At 50.1% G+C, this 25,252-nt stretch overlaps 1 protein-coding gene across 2 annotated transcripts in view; it reads right to left on the reverse strand.

Annotated features, from left to right (window-relative positions):
- FAM107A (family with sequence similarity 107 member A) overlaps nt 1–25,252 on the reverse strand; it is a 31,223-nt gene continuing 5,971 nt past the window's right edge. Inside the window, exons 2-5 of one of the 2 annotated variants that reach the window (XM_014280251.3) lie at nt 18,440–18,503; nt 8,417–8,591; nt 4,471–4,627; nt 1–3,291 (exon numbers count right to left, since the gene is read on the reverse strand). In XM_014280251.3, the coding sequence (XP_014135726.2) occupies nt 3,184–3,291; nt 4,471–4,627; nt 8,417–8,591; nt 18,440–18,503 (504 nt within the window). In that variant the 3' untranslated portion in view covers nt 1–3,183. Of the gene's footprint in view, nt 3,292–4,470; nt 4,628–8,416; nt 8,592–16,983; nt 17,592–18,439; nt 18,504–25,252 lie in introns of those variants that run through there. The other variant, XM_005432551.3, reaches the window with a different exon arrangement.

A 25,252-nucleotide genomic window follows, 5' to 3' on the forward strand; every position in this document is an offset into this window, starting at 1 on the left:
TACAATCATCGTTTAGTTTATTTCTTCAGAAATGTCCACATTAAAAGGTATGAGTTAATTAAGTAGAGTTGCATGACATATATTTTTATATAAATGTATAAACACCAACACAGAATATAGACTATATACCACATAGGCAACATACACAGTGCAAAAAATTGTCCCCGTCAATACTCTGATAATCTGTGTCTTCTGGATACACCACGCTTATTCAGGAATGCGTTTTAAGGGCATAGGGAAGAATTTGTTTAAAAGAAAAAGAGACACAAAGATACCCCCAAATCTTCCTGTTGATGCCTACACTGATACTTTTTCGGGTGCCACCTCCATTGCTGCCACACCATGAAGCACAAGAGCATTGGTGAAGGTTGCCCAGGCTCTGGGTCTGAGCCCAGCCAGGGAGGCATTACCACTTCGCAGGGGTGTGAGGAGCTGTGTTGGAAGATGCTGTGATTTTTAAGCCAGCATTGAACAGTAAAAGCATCATTTCCCATGTGCCATCATGGAGGGCTGGAGCCTGCAGCTCTTGCCGTGGATGAAGCACCGTGTGTCCCGCTGTGTGCCATGTGGATGCTCCAGCCTGTCCTGGCCCCGCGGGAGCTGCCAGCACCGGCTGCTTGGGGTTTGGTGTGGGTGTGCAGCTGGGTGCCGGCTTTCAGCCCGCAGGGTCCTGGTGAGCTGCCAGGTCAGGGCTTTCTGCTGTCTCTCCACCGCTGGAAGGACTTCCTGTGACTGTTAGATCAGCCTGAGTTAGGACAGTGTGACCTGGCCCTCCCTTTCCCTTCTGGACACCTGCTGAGAATGAGCCAGATGCCCCTTAGCTATCATGGACTGCACTGGTGTGCAGCCCCACTGTGCTGGGTGGGCACTGCATCTAAGGGAAACACTCATTTTTTTTCACTCTGATAATATTTGCGTACTCAGGAAGACCGCAGCAAAATATTTGCAAGTTTTTCAGTGCTGATCTGAGCACTCAGCTTACCCAGACCTTACCGGATGGCTTCAACCCAAGGACTTGTATAAATGCCCCTGTCCCAGCCCGGGTGAGCTGATAACACTGGTGCATATGGAGTGACAGATTGCCTCTCCTGGAGTACATGTCCATCTGTGGCAAAATTACAAATTAATTTGCTGAATTTTTTTTGAGCTCTTTGATCAAGGTTACTTAATCTGTGCCAGAACCCCTCACAAAACCCCCAGCACAGTAATTCTGGCTTGTTGTTTAAACTGATGTTACCTATGGAGTATCATACAGCATTCTTTACAGCTGTGTACAAACATCCTTAGTAACACCTTTTTTTTCTTGGAGAAATTTGGCTATTTTTTCCCCCTGAAAAAATGGTCAATGCTGCTTCTTCCTCATGGTTTTAATCATAACTTATATGAAAAGCTTCTCAGTTGGGAGGGGTGTAATAAATCCATTTAGATCTTGTTTGACCCTTAGTGACCATATGCACTGGATTTCTGAAATAAAAACTTTAAAATGAGCGTGATGAGCAAGGGGTTTAAAATTCACAGCAGAGACAGTGCTGTGGGGTGGGGCTCTCCAGGACTGAAATGGAGTGAAGGGCTTTTATGTCCAGTCTGTCGCAGAAGCCTCGTACCTGTCACTGCTCGTGATGTGGTGTGGCTCAGATGTTTTACTCAGGCTGCCAGGTCGAACAACAGCCCTCAAAATTAAGCACCCCACTGGACCAGGGAGACTAGGGAATGGATTAGTAACTTTTTAATAAATATGTGATAAATGCTTAGTTTCCCTTAATTTATATATGGATCCACTGCAGATGTGGATAGTAGGTATTGTTTATCCAGGTATTACCTTCCCAGCTGACTGGGTCCATTGAGGCTTGCCATTCAAGAGCTGGTGTCCAAGGCAGTTGGTGAGTTGTGCTGTTTAGGCTTTGTGTCAGGGCTGATGTGGGAAGCAAGAAGCTGAGATATTCCTGGAGGTGCAATTTCAGCTCTAGATGTGGACACCTCAGGGCATGGGTGCTCCGTACGTGTGGCAGGCTCTGTCCATGTGTGGCGCAAACACACGATCTATCTCAGCTTTGCTATACCAGCAGCAAGAAGATTTTTACTTTTTCAAGGTGGTGGCTGCAATGAGGGAGCTCTGACCTCTGGAAAAGGGGATGAAAAGCACTGACAAAGGGTTTTGCATCACCACATACATGCCCTGTAGCCCCTGGTGCCTACAGATGCCAGCTGTGTGCAGGGTGGCTACCAGGACACCAGTATGACATTACCACATTGACACTTCTCAGTCACATGTCTGGCTGCTGGGTAAGGGGCTGAAGCTCAGTCGTCCAGGGGCAAGAAGCAGTTTGCCTGTCTGCTGCATCTGCAGGGACCTGCTGCCTGGTCACTGCGCGCTTCCACACACAGCCATGCCGAAAACACCCAGCCTTTGCTTTCTGCACAGAGCGTTTGCCTCCCGCTTGGGGTGTTGATGGTGTGGTCCGATGGATTTTCTGCCTGAGCATGGAACTGCCTAAAGAGCTGTTTTCAAACAGGTTTGAAAAGCAGTTTAAAGATGCTTGTGAATAACAGTTGCACCTGCCTCTGCTGCATTGGTACGGGCACACAGAGGCTGATTTTTCTAATAGTACGGGTGTGCTGCTGGTACACACAGCCTCAGCCAGGCTTGACTCGCACACTGGGGCAATACCAGTGACCCTTGGGAAAGCCATTATGGTCGCCTGGGCTGTTCTCAGTAATACACAGATTGTCCCTTTTAGTTACCAGGCCAGGTTTCCAGGAACTTCTCCAGAGCTGCAGCCGCCCTCCTGTCACCCAGTGCCTGGTGAGCCTGCCTCCAGGAAGAAGCAGGGGTCCCCCAAACCATCCCTCCACAGACTTCCCTGGCTTAAACAGTCGCTGTGTTTCTAGGGTTAACCAAGAGTTAGCTGGAGGTTAGCATGCACCCACGATCTGGGGGGAAAAAAGAACATAATTTCGCTCTGCATCTCCCCGTGTGAGTACTTCTTCGGTGAATACTGCACCTTTTCCACAGTGGTACCTTACTGGGCTGGGGAAACCTTTTTTGTGCCTTTACTGGAGCAAGTGTTAATAACCATAAGCAGCCCCAACGGTGCAGGTGTGAATGTCCACCATGTACAGAGATGTCAGCGTGTGTGTGTTAGCGCCGGCCTTGGTAGGATCCCTGTTGAGTTTTGGCAGAAGCTACGCTGCTTTCTCATCCCCAGTCACCGTTGATGTTCTTCTCAGGTTTTCCTTGACCTTAATGAATTCTGGTGCATGGTCTTCCTGCTTCTCCTGCTCTTTCTCCAGCTGTAAGAAAGAAGAGTCACCATTAATCTGTGCATACTGAAGGACAAAAGTGCGTCAGCGACATTCAAACGGTGGGCTTCGTTATTGCTGGGTGTCCAGTTATTATTGCCCAAAGTTGAGTGTGTGCAGTGCACATGTCGGTGCTCTCTTTTTCCAAGTCATTATGCCAGAGCCATGTTCACCCTTAGTCTCTTTTTCTGGCCTCCTGAAAAATTAAATTATTTATTTTTATCCTCCAGGGAGGAGCATCTCCAGCAGAAAAGCAGGGGAGTGCTTCACTTCAGACCTGGCATGGAGAAGAGTGGAGGAGGTTTGAATCCTTCCCAGCAAAAAAGGCCTGTGAGCCTGGGGAAAGCTCTCAGCATTAGTTTATTGTCTAAGGGGGTGTAAGTCATCGTACTGCCTCACTTCTATATGCAAGGTCTTTATGGATCTGTCCCTGAATCACCTTGTTTCGTATTCCTGGTTCTTTGAGAGTGCTGGGCTTTGATTTTCAAGTGATCTCAGCTTGGCTGATAGGCTTGCAAGGGAGTTGTTGTGTCATTAATGAAATAAAAAAAAATCATCCATTTGCAGTGCAAATACTGGCAAGTAGGACAGGGAATGACAGTATTTTCAATGGCCACAAGCCTGCTTGCTGCTTGCACCGGTGTGGGTAAGAGGGCAGAGGCAGTGCACCTGGGGCACAGCTGTGCTGCTGACAAGTACCCGTGCTGAATATTGTTTTCCCCAGACATATTTTTGGCCAGGGTACATGCCAGGAACTGCTCCCAAAAGCAGCTTGGGTGCGATTGCAGCAGTGTTTGCATGTTCCAGCACTTGTGCAGCCTCTCACCCTGCACCCCAGGGTCCTAGGCACCCCCATGGTGGGTGCTGCAGCAACCCCCATGCTATTTGGGGTGCTCTGAACTGGAAAGCACACTCCAGGGACACCATGTGGTGTCAGTGGTGTGTGGTGGAGGTCCTGGGTGAGATGGTACAAACGGGGTGGATCCTGTGAGGATAAGGGTGCTGCAGCTGCATAGTGCAGCAGTGAGGGATGTACTGTGGCTCCTGTTTTATGCAGGGGTAGCAATGCTAGACCTTGGGTTGAGCCTCAGCTCACCCATCTCCCCTGTGGTCTGTGCCTTGTACAGGGTGGTTAGGATGAGCCAGGAATGGCTGAAAACTCAGTTCTACCTGATCCAGCCTCTGGTGCCTCTTTAATAGCTCTTTTTCAAAAGGAGACTGCAATTTCTTTGCCTCTTCCTCTTCCTTCTTCTGCCTGATGAGCTGGTTTCGCCGTCGGTGCTCGAGCACCCGCTGCAGCTCTGGCTTGCTCTCCATGCCCAAACCTCTGTGGATAAAAAGCAGATAAATCAGGGCCAGAGCACCTACCCGCTGGGGTGTAATCACTGGCAGCCCAGCAACCCCAAAACTCTTCTCGGTCCTAAATGGAAGCGTGGGAGACCTGGTCCACAAAGCAATCCTGGTCCACAAGTCCATCCACACAGTTTTGAGGGTGTTGTGCTGCTGGGAGGGTGCCTGGGGTGGGCACAGTGTCTGCTGCTCGTGTGTGGGGCTTGTGGTGCTGGGGGGTTTGCCCATCCCATTGCATTGAAGGGCTACAGCTTTCTGGGACGGGTGTGGAAGTGGGACCGTCCTTTGGCTCCTGCTGTCAGTTTGAATGATGTCGGTGATGGATTCAGCTGCGTTGAGGGCATTTTAAATCATGCCTATTTTTTTTCCACCAGCAGGGGTAGTCATTGATCTGCAGTAATTGTCCTGGCAGTTCCTCTCCTCCCAGTTGCATCCCAGCTTTGCTACACAGCTGAGGGCTAGCGGCCCCCCTGTTGACACGGAGGGTTTGGGTCAAGGGGCCAAAACGAAATGTCCTTTTCCCCTGGAAGCCGAGTGTTTGTGTTGTGGATGGCACAGGTGCCTGGCTCTCCGCCAGCCACCCGAAGCATCTCAGATGAAGCGGGACTGCTCCGAGCCCTGTTCTGTCAGGGAAAAGATCCATGTCTGATCACGGGAAAAGAGGCATGGCAAGGACAAGCAGCCAAGGCATAATTACGTGGTGTAAAGATGAAAGAAGTTCTCCAAACAAATTCCAGAAACCTAACACTTTGAATATTGACATGCCTGAATTTGGACACTAAGATTTACCTCCTGCAGGTGACCCCGGCCACCTTCCCACCAGCCTCTGCCCCGCTGGGAGCTTGGGAGTAGGTATGGATGAGTGGGGATATGGGTGAATGTGGAACACGTCCCGATGTGCTCCTGTGTGGTTGTGGGAGGCTTCCTGCCCTTCTAGGGTAGTGGTTTGACCAACTCATCTCTTCCGTGCCAAAAGGAATCTGCCTTCGTAAAATCCATCAGCTTCCTGGCTTAAATCACTAAAAGCAGTGACTCTGCCCCACCAAGCCCTAGCCAGAGAGGCAAAACCTGAAGCTGCTGGGTGACTTTCTTTTTTTGCTGAATTCAGGGAAAACTGTATTGCAACTACACAGAGCTTCGTGTCGCTGAAGAACAGGTAGTTAGGAAGTGGCCAAGACTGCATTTACGCAGGCTATCTTCTGCAAGAGCAGCTGGAGTGTAAGTAATCTTGCAAGAAAAGACAGGACTAGAAGTAGTTGACTGAAGCTGTATTTTTGAGGAGAAGGAGTTGAAGACCTCATAGCTGTCACACATGGGGAAGGAGTGGGGCCTCACCACTTTCATGGGCTGGGTTTAACAGTTGCTTAAATCAACATGCTCAGAGTATTTACAAGTCCTGTTGTAATGTGTGGGGTGTTTGGTGTTCCTGTGGGTGGAGGTCTGTTTTGAGACAAGGAGGGGACCTCCCCATGTCTGTGCTGAGGGCTTGCCCAGGGCACAGGGGGTCGGGGTGCACTATTAATGCAGAGCTCCTCAGCACCGGGAGGTTTCTGTTGACCAAACACTTGTTGGACTCTGCTAAGGCTGTTTGAAAGCAGAGACCTCAGACCCTATGGACTACAGAGCTTTCTTGGCAAAGTGGCAGGTGCTGAGGTGGTATCTCACATCATGGGAAACTGAACTGGCAGGCAGCGGGAGAGGAGAGGGAGAATGGGAGGGAGAGGGAGATGCTCTCCAGATGCAGCAAACATTTGCACTGTCACAACATGGCTTGGGGACCAGTGCTTGCATCCTTCCAGTGGCATGTTTAACAGTGTTTCTTATTGTAATTTCTTTTCTTGCTTTATGACAGGACAAAGTTCACGGCAACGTCAGTGAGGGTAGCTGTAGCCTTTGCCCCAGAGCTTTCATGATGGTTTTTCAAGGCAGGAAGAACTTGGATGCTGCAGAAATGCTTTTCCCAGTGCTTGAGAGAAGGCAAATCTGCCTTGGCTTGCTGGAGACACAGCCTGCAATGTTGCTGTGGATTATTTGTTACCACTCTTTGATTTAATCAGCCTGTGTTGTTAGTACCCGGAGGTGTTGACTAAGATAAGGGTTTTGTTGCACAAGCTGCTAATTTGAGTTGCTTCTCCTTGCTGCTTGGAAAAACCAACAGCAAAGCAGAAACAGGAGCAAGTCATAGATGCTTCTCACTCCCCTTCTCCCCTCTCTACCTCTACTGTAACGTGTAGCAGGAGGCAAAAGTGGTGGATTTGAGAGTGGCAAGAAACCAGCAACCATGGATTATTGTTTGCAGTAGGGTTTGTTTCATGTGTTTGCTGAAAAATATTGAGGAGGCTAGAGCCAAAGTAGGTTTACACTGCTGGGTGAGATGTACAGGACTATAAGGAGAGGCATCAGGAGATACAGGATGGCTGCAGCGAAGCTGCCTCCTGCCAGTATCTCACGGCACAGGTGGATATAACATGGTGGCAGGCACAGAACTGGAATACAAAGTGGTGACACTCTTTTTGTTCGCCAGTTTGAAGTTCAGCTCAGTCTGGTGCCGTGGGGTCTGTATCCCATCTGCTACCATCCATCTCTGCTACCTCTGTCGCAGGGATTTCTTGATTCTTGGTTTCATCATGGTGAGATTGGAATAAAGTCCTGTGAGATCAAAGCCGGTGCTGGTAGGTGAGCCTTTAAATTGAGCAGTATCAGTAGGCAGGATATGGTCACTCTCAAACCAGAGAGATTAAAAAAATCTGGCTGCTATAGTTACTTCTGCCTTGATGCTCGAAAACAGCCTGGATCTGATCCCTGTAATTCCTCGTGATTCTGCGAAAATCAAATCAAACCCAAGCCCAGCCAGTGCCAGTATTGATTAATGCTCCCTGCTGGCAGGCTTGATTGTTTGCCGAATTAATATGTGTCTGATTCTCTTGATGACTGTGGTCCTTTTGAACAGGGCTGTGCTCCTTTTAATTAGACAGCCAAAGTGCTATCGTGTCAGAATATTTCAGGGTGTTCAGAAAATGTCAGTGTAAAGCCATCAGATTTCTTGCTGTGCTTAAAAGCCTCTGAACTGAGTATGCTTTTATTGCACTCACGCTCAGACAAAGGAATGATGTGGTTATAGGTTCTCAGTCACTGGTGTCATTTTCCTGATGTTGTATCTGTACCCCCAAAGAGTTATATTGGGGTGATGGGGGAGGAAGTCAGGAATGTGAATTCTAGCCTGTCTTCACCTGCTTAATTCTTAGGGAGACGATGATTAGCCTTCTCCTTGTACAGATGGTGCTTTCCCAGCTTTCAATGGCTCCATCCAGCCTGCACCTCTTACTGCCTCTGGGTTGACCTTAAAGCACACAGGAATGCTGTACATTGCTGGGGACTTGGCAAATCAGTGATGGAGACAGAAAAACCAGGACCAGGGAGAAAACATGTGTAGGACATTATAAAGGGGCTGTAGGGATGCCTTGCATCTTTGGGCGCTTGTAGCTCGAGGTAAGTGGAAATGGCAAGCAGCTCCAAAAAGTGCTAGCCTGATGATGCTCCAGGGTGGCAGAGCAGGGGGCTTTTGGTTCTGCTTTGGTTTTAAAAGAAACTGTCACATCAGAGAAAAGAGGAAAGGGCCACAGCAAGGTTTATGCTGTGTTTGTTAGCAAGTGAAGGGGTTTATCGTGCCCTTCCAACTCACAGGCTATTGCTGGCATATGTGCCCTGGCTGCTGAGCTCAGCACCTCCCGGACTTCTGCAGCAGCAGGCTGCGACCTCCTCTTACCTTTTGTGGTTCATCAGCAGCTCTCTGTGCAGCTCTTGGTGGCTCTTTGAGGCTTTTACAGGATTTAGGAGCTTTTTGGGTTTGATGAGGTCTGGGTTTCCATCTATGTAGTCTGGGTGAGTCAGGATATTCCCACCATCTGGTCGCTCCCTCTGTATTTCAGTGTACATCGATGCTGCAAGGAAAGAGGGGTGTTTGCGTGAGAAGTCTCACCCTGCTGTGGTGTGGGAACTCGCTGGAGCTCTCCTCCCCTGGACAAGGCAGAGGAGAAGAGATGGTGCCTGCCCCAGCTGCTTGAGACCCGCGCTGCTGTCTCTGCACACATGCCTCCCTGTGCTGGTGGGGTTTTCAAAAATATCCCTTTGCATTGTTGATGAGACACATATTAATTAGATCATTTAAATTACTTGCCAGCTGCTCGTTTCAGTGGCTGCAGCATTTAGTGCCAAGGATTAATTAATGCAAGACAGGTCTAACTAAAACTGGAAACAGCTGTGGATGTGGACTGTGCTGAGTGGCTGCTTTGGCCGTCCTGGCTGAAGCCGTTGGTCCCTGAGCACGAGGGGATGCTGTGGGCTTTGAGGGGCTTCCAAAACACAGGCCTGGGGAAGGGATGCTGTATCTGAAACCTCTTGTCAAGGAAACGTTTTGCTGATATCCTGCTGGCCTAACAATTGGGATCGAGCCCAATGCCAAGAAAAGCATAATTCGCCCATGCAGTATGTGGTCGTGCTGTAATAATTTGTATGTTCTGGATGCAAGAACAAGAGCCCACTCTTTTGGAAGTGATGACAGCTTGGATTTCAGGCAAACCACAGGGCATGGTCGCTGTTGGTATTTTTCTAGTGCTCTACATTTCCCCTTTACAAAAAACCCTATACGAAGTGTGTGCAAAGCACAAGTTACAGACAAACAGCCCGCAGCGGGCTGTGTCTTTAAATGCGGAGCACAGTGGGGCTGCCTGCAATTATTCAGTGTACGGTCTAATCAGGGGCTCAGAAAGAGCAATTTATTCCTGACTATTCACTTGAACAATTTGGAAGTTTACCAGTAAGAACAAAAAGTCCCAGGAAAAGGGTGTAGGCAGCTCCGTGCCTCTAAGTATCTTGTTATTACAGTATTTTTGGGGGCCTAGTGTGAAGTTAGATGGGTTGGTGGAGCAGCAAGGAAAACAGTTGTTCAGTAATGTTGTCTCTCTCTCTTTTTGCAATCTTGTGTGTAAAAGGAATAAAACCCTTTTAAAAGAGAAATCAATAAAAAAAGGCAAGGGAAAGCAAGCTAGGTCATTCTTTCATAGTAAGTACTTATCAAATGTGGAGTGGATTGCAATCAAACAGAATTGTGTAAGGAATAATACTGCTGAAGAAATGATTCAATATCAAACAACTTCTCATTGAATGTTAATGTGGCCCGTGCTCTACTGCTTTGGGAACAAAGAAAAACAAATCAGCGCCCATTACATGAGTGTAATTGGGGTGAATAGTTTGGTACATATTTAAAGGGCACTTGGAAGCTGGAACCAGTGATTTCTTGTATCAAATTATTTTCCACTAGGATCATACATCACTGCTGGCAGAAGGGAAGGTGGTGTGGTTTGCTGTTTGGTGGCAAGTGCCAGGCTGATTCAAACCCCTCAGGGGCTGGACTCCGCAGGCTGAAGCTGGGGGCTCAGCGTTGCCTTCCAGAGAGATGCAGGGACTGAAGAACAGCCAAGGGTTAAGGCAGCACAATTTCATGGCTAATTTCTGTTAGATGACAGCCAGGTTTCGAACAGTGAGAAAACTTGCCAGGTTTTCAGTGGGGTAAAATTGCTTTGGTTTTTTTCTTCTTCTACTTCTTCCCTTTTTTGGTCTTTTTTTCACAGAGGAGGCAGACAAAAGACAAGGAAGGAAGGTAGATAAGCAAAGGTTTGTTTTGGCATGAATGAAATGGATGAGCTCCCATTTCAAAAGGCAAAGCAAAGTCTTCATTTTTCAAGCAAAAAAGTCTCTCCATGGAGTAACCTAAATAAAACGCTGGTGTTTTTAATGGAGACACCATTTTTGGATAGCTATACTAATACACTAGCCTCAGTGTCACTGTGTCGTCCTGTCACCCTTTCCCTGCTGTTCCTGTGCTGTCATGTAGACCAGAGCCGCTCCCAGTGACAGAGATGCCCACACCTGCTTGTGTGCTGGGCACAGCAGGAGAAGGGCTGGGGCATACTGATCTTGGATTTGTTCATCTTAAATCTACCTGTTGTGCTCTGCTAGGGGATAATGCAGTGAGCAGTGAGCATGGAAGGATTATGTGGCCAACCAAGCCTGAAGGACCAACCTGGATGCCAGAAATGGCCGTAACTCTAGTGACTTTCATGGTTTTTTTCTATATGAAGTAGCTCTCAGGCCTTGCTGCTAAGCTGAACTAGCTCTTGGGGTACTGGTGCAGCACTGTTACTTATAAAGTACTTTTTTTTTCCTCGTGATTCTGTGATGTATGGGTTTCCTTTTGCAGCTCTGGAATGGGAGTCTCTTCTTCCCTACCTCCAAGACCTAGATCCCGGGAGATTTTCTGGGGGCAGTCTGTCCCCATGTCCACATAGGGCTAACGCCCAGTAGCGTACAAGGCTATTGCACAGTGTCACCCAGCCCTTCAGTTTGGTCTTGTGGTGTTTCCACCCTACAGATGCCCAGGATGGTTGGGAAGGGCCCCCACCCCCCACCTTGGGGGACCCTCTGCTTATGCAGCATTTTGGGGGAGCACCGCAGCGAGCCTGGAGGTTTTGAATTGGCTGATATAGTTATTTCCAGACTGCAGCCATCAAACACTGCATAGCTGAGGCTTGCAAAGAAGCAGCGATTTAGTAACCTATTTACTGAAGGCAGATGGGGAACTTTTCCCTGAAACTAGTAGAAATGAAGAAAATACTGGGAAGGAGTGGGAGGAACTGAAAGTGACTGGAAGCTTTTCTGGCCAGGGGGCTATTAAATCAGCATGCAGAAGTCCTCATAACGAGTGCAATTTGACTGAACAACATTGCGGGGGCCAGGACACGGCAGGTAGATCTGAGCTTGGTTTTCGCTGCACTAGATGTGCCTAGTGGTGTGCAGACACTGACCCCGAGGGTTTGGCTTCCAGTGGGTGTCTGAACTGCTGCCCCAGGGACAAAATCAAAGCCCTGACCTTGTCCCTGACTGGGACTGGAAGGAGGCTTGAACCTCACTGCGTGAACAGCACTTTAAACCTTCAGAAGACCTTAGCCTGGAACAAGTCAAGGAATGCCTTCATTTGCATTGAGCAGAAAAAGAAAAATGAGAGCATAAAAATATTGGTGCACCTGAAACAGAGCTTGGGGTTATGCTGGGAGTAAGGACGGGGCATCCTTTCTCCTGCAGGTTGGCAGATAGGGACCCAGTGCAAAATGTTTCTCATGGAGTAGATTGATCGTCTTCAAGACCTGATGTAATTCATGCCCGTGTAAGGGGAGACTGACTGCTATCAGGCTGCTTTTTGCCATTATTTATAGTGCTGGAGGTATAAATCAAGCCAGGTCTCTGCAGCGGATTTACAGCAGGACGTCTGTTTTTGCATGATTCAGCCATAGATCAATGAACAAGGCTCTGCTCTGACACCTCCTTGGCCACCACCATAAATCAGCAAAAGGTGCTAGACATTTTTATATTGTTCTTGGCAAGATATAAACAAAAAAATACATGTTCATTTTAATACCCTCTGCTGTGCTCAGAAAGACAGTGTGACCTTTTAAATAGGTCTGCTTTGGAGCATTGCTCATAAAAAGCTAGCTGTATTTGCTTCAGCATGCTCAGTTTTTTGCTTGCTTTTAAATATTTTCCCTTTCCTCATTTCTAGAAGCCTGCGGCTTTCTAGGAAAGGTACATTTCCAAGTGACTTTTCTGTAAGTAAAAAGCAAGAGTGCCTGGGTGTGGAGGCCAGGGCCACTGGCAGATACCTGGACTTCACACATGGCGTTATCTCCTCTCCCAGCCGTAGCTGTGAAATGAACTCCCAGTTTTCTAGGAGACTCCACAGGCAATATTCAGCATCTTTGAGATGGCCCAGAGACCAGCCACCCTCCTGCCCCAGGGTGTGGGACTGACTGGAGGAGAAAAATGACATTTTAGTATCTTGGTCTGTTCTGACCTAAATCAAAGCCCAAATGCCTGCTCTTACTGCCTAGAAATGCTTATAAATCCCCCAGTTCCTGGGACATTTGCGATAAAATCACCAGTATGCAATCCTGGGGCAAACTGTTTCCAGTTCTGATTATGCTCAGTCCAAATCTTTTGGGAAACGGGGAATCAGGCAGTTTTGGTGCAACGTTTAACACCTTTGAAAACCTGAATGTTGCACAAAATAAATGAAATCCATCCTACTAGAAGTGTAAAATGCGGTGTGCTGCTTGGGGTGCTGAGTGGCTTTTGTGCAGCCCAGGGTGAGGAGAAAGGTTTTAGCCTGATCCTGGAGAGGAGGAGCAGGAGGACTGGCTCATGCCCAGGGACAGGCGTGGGACACAGGGGCTCGGCTCTGGCCAGAGCTGAGCTATTCTTCCTTTTGCCCTTCACAGAGCATTTATTTAGGATTAAGCGGCTTGTCTCTCAGTGGTGGGTTGCCCTGTGAGCCCCTCGGGACCGCGTGCCGTGTGTTGCTCCCTGCGCTGCCGCTGGCAGCCTGCTTCACCGTCCTGTCGGGATGGAAATAATCCCCAGGAATGTTAAGGGGATTAACGGCCCTGGAAAGGGCAGGTAACCCGAGGGGTGCAGCTCTGCTTGTGGCTGCCTGCATGGCTCCAGCCATTCTTCGCAAGGGGAAAACCAAGAGAAATTGAAAAGAAAATTATGTGTAGCTACTGGGTATAGAAAGCTGTAGGGTGGAGGTCTGGGCACCTCCCCAGCACCTCTCGATTTGCAACTGTATAGGAGAACGGAGGGTGCAGCAGGACACAGCTGCTTTTTGCAGGTTTTCACATGAAATGCCTCCTTCCCCTTGGCTTTTGTTTTGCCAAGCTCTCCTCGCCATCCTGCCCCTCTGCGACCTGCTCACCCTTCCCCTGTGCATCCCTCAGCCCTTTTCCGTGCCACCTGCAAACTGAGTTTCTCGTCCTTCAGTGCTGTCAGCAGCTCCGCTCTGCAACATGCCCTGCCCCCTGCAATGATGCCCTGTTGGTTCTCAGCATCCTGAACTCACCAAGCTGTCAATGCTCTCCTCTGCAACACAGCTCAGTGTTTAGCTTTAGCTGAAATCTATCGAGCAAATGTAGTTCGCAGTCTTTTATTTCTGCTGTCTGTGTCATTTGAGAGCTGATTTTCCAACTAGAGCGTCTCAGGAGAGTTTTGTCAATAGGGGCAGATGATGACCAAACTGCTTTTGTTAAAGATACTGTGTGGGCATCCCTTTCTGGGCAGAGAACGGGCCTCTGCGAAATGCCATCCACATAAAAACAGGCAGAAGGCATTATTCTGGGAATGGGATCCAAGCTCAGGGGATATTGCTATTTGTAATTCTGTGAAACGCTATTACTTGGTGGAAGGGATGAGACTGGGCAAAAACCTGAGGACTCCCAGGGTCAGAGCCCTGGATCTGGGTTTGTAAAAACTGCTGACCCAAGGGACCGTTTCCTGGGCAGAAATGATCACTTAAAACTGTGGCTACAGGGGAGAACAACTGGTTTTCTGGATGCCTGGGATCTGTTCATGGATGCAGCTTTTTAGAAGAACTGACAGATTAACGAAGGGCTGCTGAAAGAAGCTGGTCATACGTATCCTGCGAGTAAGGTGACTGCACAATCAACACACCCAGGATGGTTCAGCAAGTAACCTGGCACCTGGGAAATGATGTGGGTTTCTGACGCATTTCACTGCAAACATGAGGGGAACCTTCCCTTTTCTGGGCTGTGGCCCCCGATGGCATCTGCTCCCCAGGATGAGGGTACCATCCCTCACACCCCTCTTGGGAAGACTGAGATGAGCGGGCATGTCCTCACCCCCTGCAATGGCGGGCAATGCAGGTGGAGGTGCACAGGCACTTGACACTAGCCTCAGTTCCTTTCAAGCACTGGTACACGTACAATTCTACCTATTAACCAGAAGTCCACATTATTTTTTTTTTTTTTCATTTTAGAGCATGAATGTTCAGTCAATGCACTTCCATTGTCTGAAGTGGAGCTGGAGTTTGGCCCTACAGATTTTCCTGTGAGTGTAACGGCAGAAAAGATCATGCTGTATCTTAAGTCCTACAAAGAATGAAGCTGAAAGTTTCTCTTTCATTTTGGATTCTTGAATTGATGGCATTTGCTAATTTGCATGGTTTTCCTAACATTAATTAATTGTATTTTAGAAACACAGTATAGCTGGGGCTCGTGGCATCATGGGGCAGGGACACAACCGTGTGTTGGTCTCTGTGTGCCCCAAAGCTTTGTGTGGTGAGAGCAGCTTTTGGGCGTGCAGATGAGTTGCCGAGGATCTGCTGCCGGTAGGACAAGCATGTTGACAAGCTGGGCACTTGCCTTTGGAAGCCACTTTCTGCATGGGCAGTGGGTTCAGGGCAGAGCGAGGCACCCAGATACCAGCTTTACTGAGCCAGGTGTGGGTGCTGCCTGATGGGGGGGTGCCCAGTGCCTGGAAGCCCTTTGGTGGGTGGGTCCCCACAGCTGAGCCCACAAAACGCACCTTAATGCCCCAAATAATCCATCTGTCGCTTACCCATCGTTAGGCAGCTGAGCCGGGAATGAGATACCTGTCATTCCTTCACATTAGCTTAATGATTGCTGTGGCTCACTGCCCTGGTGAGGGATGATGATGACGTTAATGATGACAATGATGATGATGATAATGATAATAGTAATAACAATAATAATAATGATAATAATAATTATAATGTTGATACGGTGAGTCCAAAGATTGGCAGATGCTAATCGTTACCGTTCGTGGATGAGGTGGTACCAGCTCCCATCCTCACTGTGATTTTCTTCCCCTCTGGTTCCTGCCGTGCCGGCAGCTTGGGAGCATCTCATACCGATGGAGCTGGCACGCTCCACCTTGCTTGTCACCAGGCGACCGTATCACCGATAAATGATACACGTGCTCCGGAAAGGAGGCAAAGAACCTTTGTCTGCTTTTAATCTATAGTTTTAAATAATTAAGCAAGGCTAATTCTGGTATTTATAATGCAATAGGGTGAATGTAACTCGATGTGGCCACCGTGGGAAGCAGCATGCAGCTATCGGGTGGCTGCCTCGGGGCAGCAGGCGCGTATGCCCTGGTCCCCTTGCCTTTGCTCAGCCCTGACGTTCAGGAATAAACCCCACGAGGCTGCAGGGCCAGAACGGGAAAGAAAACTAATAGAAGTGTGGAACAGGGCAGGGGGACACAGTCCTGCAGCTCCCAGCACATCTGCCACGTCACCACCATTTCTGAATCTGCCTCTCTGCTGAACACATTCTGGGGGTAGGGCTGCCCACCAGTACAACCAGTGCTCCCCACCAGTACAGCCAGTGTTCTCCCACCAGTATAGCTAGTCTCCCCAGTCCAGCCTGTGCCCCAGGTCCTGCCCACCCTTGCTGAGCATCGTGGCAGCACTACAGCCCACAGGTCCCGGGTCCCCCCTTTACACCAGCAACGCACCTGCCCAAGGGGGGAACAGAGTGGGCTCTGGGCTCAGCCCAGGCTGCTCTCGTGCCCCCACCTGTGATCACCCCAGGTGTAAAGGACCCCACAGGTCACCACAGTCACCTGCTGAGCTTTGCACTCATGCACATGTATTTAAAAGAGAGAAATCCCGGCAAGTTTGGGACTAGTTGAGCTGTCTGGGTGCGTAGAAGTTCCTGGTTCCCTGTTTTGTGTTGGCTAATGTCAGAAATGTTTGTACAGTCAGGCAGCAACAAGCTCCCCTCTGCCCGCAGGCAGGATTGGGTGTGCTGGTTAATAATTTCATTTAACTACCTTGGACTGTGATAAACACAGATAACAAGGCTGGGATCCCACTCTGTTAGCAATCACCAAGGGACGTCAGCCTGGTGCCTTCGCAAGCGGCATGTGGAGCGGCTTGTTTAGTTTTGTTAAGCAGTGACAGATGCTTAACAGTCTTTCTTGATAATCGCAAACTTACTTTTAATATCTCATCAAATATTTGCTCTGTGCGTTTGCCTGCCTATGATACCGATGCACATCAATCATTAATGAATGTTTTAAGGTAGCTCAAAGGTATTTTGTTGAATACAGAGAAAATCCTTCCACGCTGATTTGTGGGGATAGTATTAGCAAGTACCCCTTGTCCAGCCCCATGCCGCTCCAAGAAGGTTTGAATCACAGCATAGGTTTGCTCTGGGAATTTCTTGTGGGATACAGGTCTGTTTTGAAAGGCAGAAGCAGAAGGGCAGCTCCTCAACCAGCGACCAAAGTATTACAGCAAACATGATATCTCAAAATTGTAAACAGGGTCCGAAGTCACCTGTGCCTAAACACGTATGCAGTGCAGACGCATCCCGGGGGGCTCAGCAGCCCGTCCCGGCAGCGGGGAGCTGGCAGAGGAGCAGGGACCCCCCGGGGCAGCTCAAGGGGCCCTGGGCTTACCTGATTTCCTCAGCGTGGCCCTGGGGAGCCCAGGGGGCAGGTGTTGCCCCGTGTCCCACGACATGGGGCTGCAGGGGCTGAAGTTGCTGCTTCTGCCCGGCTGTGCTCGCGCCTGTGTGACTTTTGGCCGGGTCCGACGAAGCTGCCTGGCTCCTGCCAGGTCTCTTCGGTGGGAGCAGGGATGGAGGGTCACGTGGAGGTGGCTGCTGCACCGGCTCCCTCCCCGCTGCTCTCACCACCCCACAGGGACCCCACTGGGGGCTGCAGCTCAGCCGGCAGCAGCCGGTGGCCTTCGCTGCTCCTCAGTGCTGGTCCCAAAGGTCTCTCTGCCACCCTGAAAACTTGCTCCCTTTGCTCTTCATTGCCGGATGATGTTTTCCCAGGATGGATGAACAAGCTAATAGTTTTTTCCCCCCAAAGCAAACAGCTCCATGCATGCCCAGGCACCTGAGCAGCCTGCTCAGCACAGCTGCTGCTGCTGGCAGAGAGGTCGCATCCCTGCTCCACCGAGGACGATTTCTCTTAAGTGTGCCTTAACCACGCTCCCAGAGAAATCAGATCGCCCCAGAGGAAGCCGCACGCCCACTCTCTTTAGCAACCACTGCAACAGCCAAGCCCGGCACCAGGGCAACCGCTCGAGTTATCGTGATTATTCCCTGGCGTGTTGCAACACCCTGTCATCTACCAACTGCTGCATGGTCCAGGGGGAGCAGCTGCTGCACCCTGCGGGCGAGGGCTGCGGGAGGGAAAAGCAGCCCCTGCATGGGGGCCACAGGCATCCTGGTGGCGCTGGGGCTGTGTGGTGCCACTGCATTGCTGCCCCAGGCTCCTGCTGCCCCAAGTCATCCTGCTTAGATGCATCCCCTGCCTGGATTGGGTCCCTCATCCCCATCCTTGCTGTGGCTGGAAGTACCATGTTGGCTGTCCCTGAATTGCCATGGCCTGGGAAACCAGAGGCTGCAAAGCTGGGGGAGAAGAAGGAGTTAGACCACCCCGGCAGCTCCTCTTGGCTCTTAGATGGGTGCTGCCCTCCAGCTCTGGCCAGGTCACCCTGTGCCAGCCTGCAGATGCCCAGGTTCTGGTCCCAGGAGGTGGGCAGGAATGGGGAGAGACCGTTCCCACCCAGAGGAAGGGGATGAGGGAAGCCGGGGGGGCACTGCTGTGGTGCCCAGCCACATTCACACACTGCAGCACCCATGGGGGCACGCACATCACAGCCACCTCCTGGCCTGACACTCCTGACTCCGTGAAGGATGGGAGAAAGAAGGGAGGCTGCCATGGGCAAGGAGGTGCTTATTCACTTATCTTCACCTCTCCACATTTTGCTCCTCTCCACATCCCAGCATTCACCCCAGGTGTGTTTTCAAGCCAAGGGCTCAGCAGTGCTGGGTGTGACAGAAGCCCCAGCCCTTCCCAGCTCGCCTGGCGAAGCCCACCATGGGGCACTGGCACTCACCCGAGCTGCTGCCTCCCGGCTTCCTGCTTCCACTCGGATACTTGGGCTGCAGGGAATATTCTTTCTGGAAGAAAAGACAAGAAAGAAGTGGGAAAAGACTGTGCAGGTATTGCTCTGTTACAGGAGATGAAATGTAGGAGGAGTTGCCAGTCATTTGCTACTAGACACTTTAAAAAAATTTACTATTTTTTTTTTTAACCTCCTGACCAGGAGCTATTAAATTTAATTGATGTGGAGCATCAGATACAGGAGATGAGAGGCAGGCTGGTCCACATTCCCCTGTGTGTGGCGTGTGCCTACATGTGCTTGTGTGAGTGCGGTCAGCCCGAGCTGACCAGCCTTGGGTCAGACGTGGGCAGGGTTTTGAAGCTCCCACGCAGCTTTTGCCCCTGGACCAAGACTGTGGCGGAGGAGAGGGCTTTAAGTGGGGAGGCTGTGCAGTTTGTCTGCTCAAACTGCAATCTGCCTCACAGCCCACGTGTGCCCCCTGAGCTTTTTGTGGCTGTGCAGATTCCCCTCACGTCACCCATTGCCCTGCAGCCTGACTGCTTACTGCACACTTAAAAACCCCCACATCTGGCTCAATTTTGAACTGAAAAAGAGATAGCTGTACATCTGTACTACTTTCCTTGAGGTGCCTTTGAATAGGTCTCTGAATTCACTGGTGATGCATCAAAAGGGGAAAACAGCATCAATTTAAACCCTGTTTGAGCTCCCAGGTGAGTGTGGTTATGGCTGGTAGATGCAGGAGTGGGAAGGGGCTGTGATCCATCAACACTTGCTTTTGACTGAGTAAAACAAAATTGGAAAAAGGCCAGTTAAAATTTCTGGACGTATTTCTGTCCAATACACCCTAGTGCCTGACCAGCTGCACATCTGGGCTCCTCTGTGCAGGGAAGGGGGTTTGAGGGGTGCTTGGGACCTCCTGTCTCGAACCAAAAGACTTTTCATGGCAAAGCTGTTTTTCTGGAAGCTCCTTGCACAACATTTCTCTTTGCTACCTAAATTAGTAAGCAATCTCAACCTTTGCTCATGAGTCTTTGGGATTAACAAAAAGCCTTTGTATTCCCCCGGTAGCTCCCTGAAGGTTACTGTGTGATGGCAGTTGATTGCTGGGTGATAATTTTATCTGGAATGGCTCCTGCTGACAAGGGGTTGCGTCATTCAGTTAAGTGCCCCTGTGTCTCTTACGAAGTGGCTTTGTGTCCCAGAAGGTGGCATGGAGAGCTCATTGCAGCATCACTCCTTGTGTCTCCTGTGCCCCGTGTTGTTGTGAATCTGGTGAGGGTCTTGTTTGGAGGTATCACCCCCAGACAAGACAGCCCAGGAGAGTCCCCATGCCAGCAGCTGGCAGAAGAGCCAGGTGGCTCCGGCATGGTTCTGGCATGGCTCCAGCGTGGTTCCAGCACAGCTCTCCAGCACATGTGGCCACAGAGGGTTCATTTCTTGGGACTTGGACTCTGCCCTGCTGAGGAAGCGATGTGGTTTTTTTTTTTATTCAACGTGCACGTGGAGAGAAAATAATACTGTGCCGAATGTGCACCCAGAGCGTCACTGATGGATGGCCGTATGGTTAATTCATAATGCTGGAAAGAGGAAGATGGCTCTGGGGCAGCCCACAGCTAGTCCTCATTGCTAGGGCTGTACATCAGATTGGCTCGTAGCCGCTGATTTACTTTGCTAGTGATGTTGGCTGCTGGCTGTCATTTTTCTAGGCAATTGCTGTGGCACCAGGAGCTTTCTTGTGTGGACATGTCTCCTGTGTATTAAAAAACTCCAGACATGTCAACTGAGTGCCCAACACAAATACTGGCTTTTCCATGGTTGTGTAATGCAGACAGCTGACATTGCAATGACAGTGAGATAACGCTGCTGCCAAGATGGGCTTGCTGGCCGCAGCGCTGGGGAGCCTTGATGCTGTGAATTACGGAGCAGGCAGCTCTGCCTGGCCCTGCCTGCCTGTATCTTTATTAAATCTCCACTCTCAGCACAGGGTTGGGAGTGCAGCGTCACTGCCAGTCATGTCTGGGCTCCCGATCTACAGACAAAATTCTGTCCTTGCTGAAGTCACCCGGGGCTGGGACTTGAAAGCAGATAACATTTCATTTCCCACGGCAGGGCAGTGATGGAGGCTGGTTAAATATTTCTTCCACTGGGTTAATGCTAGATGTTGGCTGAGGTGCCGCTTGTGGTGGTGGGACCGGCTGGGCAGCTCAGCCCTCCCTCGAACTCTGTGCGCCCCGGCCCCCAGCACAAACTTCGTGCAATCCCATTACAACCTAAGAAGTCGTGCTGGCTGCACTGTGGCAGTGACCTTGGTGGTGGCAAAGCCAAGGGCAGGGGACCTGTAGGCTGGTCAGAGCTCTGCCTGGTCCCTGATACCCCATCACCTCTGTGGCACGGTGTGGCTGGAAACACTCCTGCTAATCTCTGCTTGAGCCGTTAGTGTGTTTGCAGAGCAGGATGGCTTCTTGCACCTCCTCGCTCACAGAGGGTAGTTAATGATTCCCAGATGATAAAGACTTTTGCCTGCTCCCCAGGGGACAAAGCCGACCCAGCTGGGCAGGGGGATGGGTACCACAGGAGTCAGAGGGCTTCATTTGTCACCTTGAGGGCTTGGATGGGGAGGGTGTATTGCAGTAAATGGACAGAAAATGCCTACTGTTTCCCCAAAATTTCTTTTTCCATGTGAAAATCCCTTCTGTGTGCCGTCCAACTGCATCTTGCCAGGGGTAAGAAGTAGTGATAAAATCTGGCATCGCATAGTAATACTATGTGCCTCTGCAGGTGAGCAGGACAGACGCGTGTGCCGGGTAGATGAAGGAGAAGCTGCCTCAAGCCCATCTGGTGCTTCCATCAATGGCAGCAGCAACCAGCCTGCAGTGGCCCCGGCCAGGGAATTTCTCCAGCAAGAGAGGGAGGATCCTGGAGACACTGCTGATGGGAGCAGGTACGACTTCCAATCTGCAGGCCAGCTCCTGCATGGGATCCCCAGCCCGCTTTGACCATGTCAGTGAGGACACCTACCACTTGAGCTGGAATTAGCCTGGCTATTAAGTGGGATTAAATGCAACAAAGGAACACAAAGTATAAATAGTAAGTAGTTTCATGCTGTACTTTTACTGTTCTATGTTACTCTCAAACATCCTGGGCATCATTATATCCCAGCAGGACCATTCCTGGCCCTGACTGATGCACAGCAAAGAGCTCCTGCAGCAAATGTCTGCAGGCAGTTTCACAGGTGTAGGCTGCTTTGAACCACCAGCTCTAAGCAGGCATCCTCCTCTATAGCTCCCTGCTCGGGGAGGACAATGCTCCTAGTGCAGCTTAAAGCCAGCCTCCCTGTATAAACCATTAATCAGTGTTGTCTACATGTGGGTGCTTTAATATTTACTTGCAGCAAAATTGATAGCTGGTAATTCTGGACCATGCTTTTGCTTTGATGAAAGTGATTAGGGAAATGAGCCGTCAGCATGGTCAGAGCATGAGCTATGGAAAGGGTGACGAGGATGGCTTCAGGCAGGTTCAGATCAATACAGGTGCTATTAAGGTGCAGTATCATAGCGTCTGTATTGCACTGTAGCCGAAGTCTGAGCTAATAAATTAAGCAAGCAATTGCTGCAATCAGATCATGGTGATAAAGAGATATTAAAGTGGGCAAAATGCCACCCAGGCTGAGACCTGATATGAACCTCCTCCAGGCTTGGTTTTGTGAGGGAGGCACCCTTAGCAGGGTTGGAAGTTGCCTAACCTAGTTGGGAGTAGATGGGCTCAGAGAAAGGTACTTTGTCCGTAAGGTGCTGCAGCAGCTGCTGACATCGGTGTTCAATGAATGACCACATCCCTTGATTAAAATAGTCTTAATTGCTTAACCCAGAGGTTTTGAAAGAAGTTGCCATGACTTGGAACAAGGCATTGATGGTTGGCAGATTGAAACTGGCGTTTCTGTGTGTGATGAAGCCACAAAATATGCGATCTAGAGGTTAGCCAAACTGTACTCTACCACTGCCTTCAACTAGCCCCAAATACCTCTTGCTGCTCCTGCTGGTGCTCTGTATGGAAATATCTCTTATATGCTCCTGGATGCTGTGATACTGTCTAAGCTATTGCCCAAATCTCCTGTGTTATTGCCCATTCTGGTCTATCTGTGCTCATTTGCTGCAGCTGGAACTGATCCAGAGATCTCAATGAAATCATCCACTGGAAGAAACTTTTGAGGATTAGTAAGACTTTTTCCCCATCTGTGATGTCAATGCACAAAAATCTGTCAGCCTGATTGTTCTGCTGCAAAGTCTTGCCATGTGAGGCGTTGAGGCTTATTTGATTCAGCAAGCTGGCGCACGTGTTTGCCGAGATGATACCATTTTCTTGTTAAGGAGAAACACAGATAAAATCAGCAGCGTGTCCCAGTGCCTAATACCCCTGCTAATTCCCCACTGGCCTTGATGGGAGGAAGTACTGGAGTTTGGATGAATTTCCCAAATTTCTTGAGGGCTAGGAGAGGCAGTGTACCACCTTGCTCCTCCCCGGAGCTGGCAGACTGGGCTCTGCCTTCCCGGTAATGGTCACAATGTAGCTGCTATCAAGGCTATTGTGAGAAACTGTGGGTTCCTCTCTCTTGCAAAAGCAGAGCAATGCTGGGTTCGGGAGGGTTATTGCCTGGCAGGGAGCTTGACCGTGCACATTCCTCTGCTCCCAGCTCATGATGGGACACTGTTATTTTGGCAGGTTTTGCAACTGGGACTGGCAGGCACCCAGGTGTCAGTGTCCAGGCACATTCCGGCACTCCTGAGCCAGCAGCTGTGGAATCTGCTCCCTTGTCGTGGGGAGGGGTCTCAGCAGGGTCTCTGAACCACCCCTGCACCCAGTGCTTGCTCCAGCCCAGTGCCCAGCCCCATCGCTCCCCGGCCCCAGCTGCCTGCCCTTGTCCAGCCCTCCATGTACACCTGCCTGGTGGTGAGCAGGTTTTTCAAGCGAAGCTGCAAGCTTGGATTACTCCTGGCACTCGGCCACAGCCATAGCTCGTTTCACTATCATATTGCAAAGGACTCTTAAGTAATATCAAGTTTTTGGTGTAACATTTCGTTACCGGTCTTTTGACCTCTGCAAGTCTGCAGCACGTCTTGGGCTAAAGCAGAGCTGAGGGCAGTTGCTTGTGGCCACTCTCACGAGGGCAACCAGCAGCCTCAGGGATTTTTTGGCTACAGCAATTTGTAAATTTAGGCTTGCAGAAGGGGTCCGGGCTCTCAGGCTGGATACGGGGCCAGGCTCACGTCACTGCAGCTCCCGCACCGCTCTTGGGGAGCACCAGCCAGGTGGCCACTTTGCTGCCTAGTCGAGTGGAAAATTGCAAATGCTTCAAATAGCGCTTGGTGTTATTTTATTCATAAAGAAAACACAATTTGACACAGATGAGTGCTGCGCTGACCTCTGCCTGCCTTTGTCACCAGTGCCACTCCCCTCTCAAAGCCTGGTGGCGGGGCTGGCCCCAGAAGGCAAGCACAGCCCTCCTGCAGCCACGTAAGCTGGAAAATCGAGTCTGATTTCATAGACTGCCCAAGAAGAAGTGCAAAAAAAGCTAAAGCGTGGAAGCAGCAGCATGGGACGGGGAGCTTGCTGGGGCTGCCAGCCCCAGGGCAGGGAGCCCTGCTGAACTCCCCACTGGGGCTGAGCAAATGCTCCCTGGCTGCACGGGGCGATGCACCGGAGCTCAGCCGAAAATTTCTTGGAGATTAATGAGAGCAATCAGTGACGGGGCTCAGCCCCACGGCAACAGGTGTGCAAGGCTCATTTGTCAGCATTCAAGCTGACTGCAAAGCCCGACATCCCTCTGTGAAGTGCTTGGGGAGACCCCCAGCAGCTCCCCAGCACAAACCAGGGCATCACATCCATCCATCGGCGTGGTGCCAACGGACCTGCTATTCTCCCCTGGTCCTAAGGAAATCCTCGCCTGCCGTTCAGTGCTTTTTAATCTGGTCCCTTGCAATATGCAGAGCACATAATGCCACTGGATGCCAGGACAAAGTCAAATTCTCACCCTGCTATCTGTTGGCAATAGCTGCATCACCGACATCAATGTTGTTAGCAGCAGTTAAGCTGTTGCTATGGATAAACCATTTTTTACCTGTCTCAGGAGCTTATTTTTGCCCTGTGCTGGAGGTGTGGTACCACTGATGATGTGAAAGACTGCTCCACTATTTCTGTGGATACTGCTGACTGCATGGGAAGAGCATCAGTCACTGGCATGAAAGAGCTCCAGCAGTTTTGAAGTGTATTGCTGTCATGCTGCAGAGAGACCATTAAGATACTCTAAAGTGCCTTGAAGAATTGCATTTTGCAAAAAGTGAGGCTTATACCACATGATTAATAGGGACAGCATTTCTTTCTGGCACTGCACCACGCTGTCCTAGAGCCACCAGGCTCCAGTGGCATCATCAGTGCATTTCACAACTAGGGACTATATGTTAGGGGCCAAGGATAGTGCTGCCATCAGATATTGCTCTTCCAACACCACCTTGTTGTGCTCTTTACCTGTCCAGGGTCACTAGAATTGGTCCCTGGCTTGGAAAAATGGGCTTTGTGAAAAATAAGGGCAGAAATGTCCCGGCAGCCCCAGGCACTGCTCATAGGGGTGGCCTGTCCCCTGCAGGCAGCATGAGTCGGTGGCTGCTGGCTGGGTCCTGTGTGAGTGGGACCCCAAAAGAAAGGGGCCAAAAGGAAGGAGGTTTTGTTGTTATCCGGGATGAGATGCCACCCACCAGGCTGCCCACCACCACAGGCTGCAAATGGAGGAGGCAGTATCCCCGTTATCGC

The sequence above is a fragment of the Falco cherrug genome, chromosome 4 (assembly GCF_023634085.1).
Source record: "Falco cherrug isolate bFalChe1 chromosome 4, bFalChe1.pri, whole genome shotgun sequence".
NCBI lineage: Eukaryota > Metazoa > Chordata > Aves > Falconiformes > Falconidae > Falco > Falco cherrug.